The sequence below is a fragment of the Mus pahari genome, chromosome 14, assembly GCF_900095145.1.
Source record: "Mus pahari chromosome 14, PAHARI_EIJ_v1.1, whole genome shotgun sequence".
In the NCBI taxonomy this organism is placed as follows: Eukaryota; Metazoa; Chordata; class Mammalia; order Rodentia; family Muridae; genus Mus; species Mus pahari.
Window position 1 is genome coordinate 74,478,300 of NC_034603.1, and position 1,027 is coordinate 74,479,326.

General features: G+C 40.8%; 1 protein-coding gene across 1 annotated transcript in view; it reads right to left on the reverse strand.

The window, feature by feature from the left end:
• Positions 1–809: 809 nt before the first annotated feature.
• The window catches only part of Nol11 (nucleolar protein 11), a 35,195-nt gene continuing 34,977 nt past the window's right edge, over positions 810–1,027 (reverse strand). Inside the window, exon 17 of the mRNA XM_021212808.2 lies at positions 810–1,023. Coding sequence (XP_021068467.1) covers positions 907–1,023 — 117 coding nt within the window. The 3' untranslated portion in view covers positions 810–906. The remainder of the gene's footprint in view (positions 1,024–1,027) is intronic.

Genomic DNA, 1,027 nt, shown 5'->3' on the forward strand with positions numbered 1-1,027 from the left:
ATTTGGTAATAAGATTTTATAATTTAAACCAATCTTTACCATATCCTTGTCACAGTTTATCTGAGACACCACCCTGGAAGAGGGAATTTCTCAACCCCTGAGAAAGGAGGAGAAAAGATGGCAAAAGATGAAAGAGGAAGAAATGGCAGTAGGCAGAATGTAGTACGCTGGCTTGGTGCCCTGAGTGCTCCATGATACAAATGACTGCAACAGCTTCCAATTGACATACATTCTCCTTAGATCCACTCTTCAGAGATGGTATGAAGCTTCTTCTTCTTCTTTTTTTTTTTTTTTTTAAAGATTTATTTCATGTATGTGAGTACACTGTCACTGTCTCCAGACACACCAGAAGAGGGCATCGGGTCCCATTACAGATGGTTGTGAGCCACCACATGGTTGCCAGGAATTGAACTCAGGACCTCTGTAAGAGCACTCAGTGCTCTTAACTGCTGAGCCATCTCTCAAGCCCCTGGTTTTACTTCTTTGATTGAAAGAAAAACTATTCAAAATGCATTGTAAAAAATTAGACTTTTATAAGTACACAAATAAGTTTACTTAAAATCAGCTCAATTTCATGTTTAAAAAAACTTTCATAACATCCTTCCAGTGATGTCTGCAACTTAGAAGTGATTTCTGTGGAACCCGTAGCACACTGAGGACTGATGGTCTGTGATGGTCCAGGGACTCACGTTTCTCTCTGGACACTGAGTGAGATGGATACTAACAAATCTTTCATTCCATACATACATATATATATATATATATATATATGTATATCCATCAAGCCAGGTATGGTGGCCACACCTTTACTCCCAGCACATTGGGACGTGGATCTCTGTGAGTTTGTGGCCAGCCTGGTCTATATATCCAGTTCCAGAACATCCAGTAAGACTACATCTCCGGCTGTCAGAAGAGTTCCAGCACTTCAATGGAGTAGAGTCCTCTACTGCTCTTTTCCTGATTTAATCTCTGCAGCTCCCGGAAGCTGACTTCGATCTTGTTGAGCTCGGAATAGATGGAGATCTGA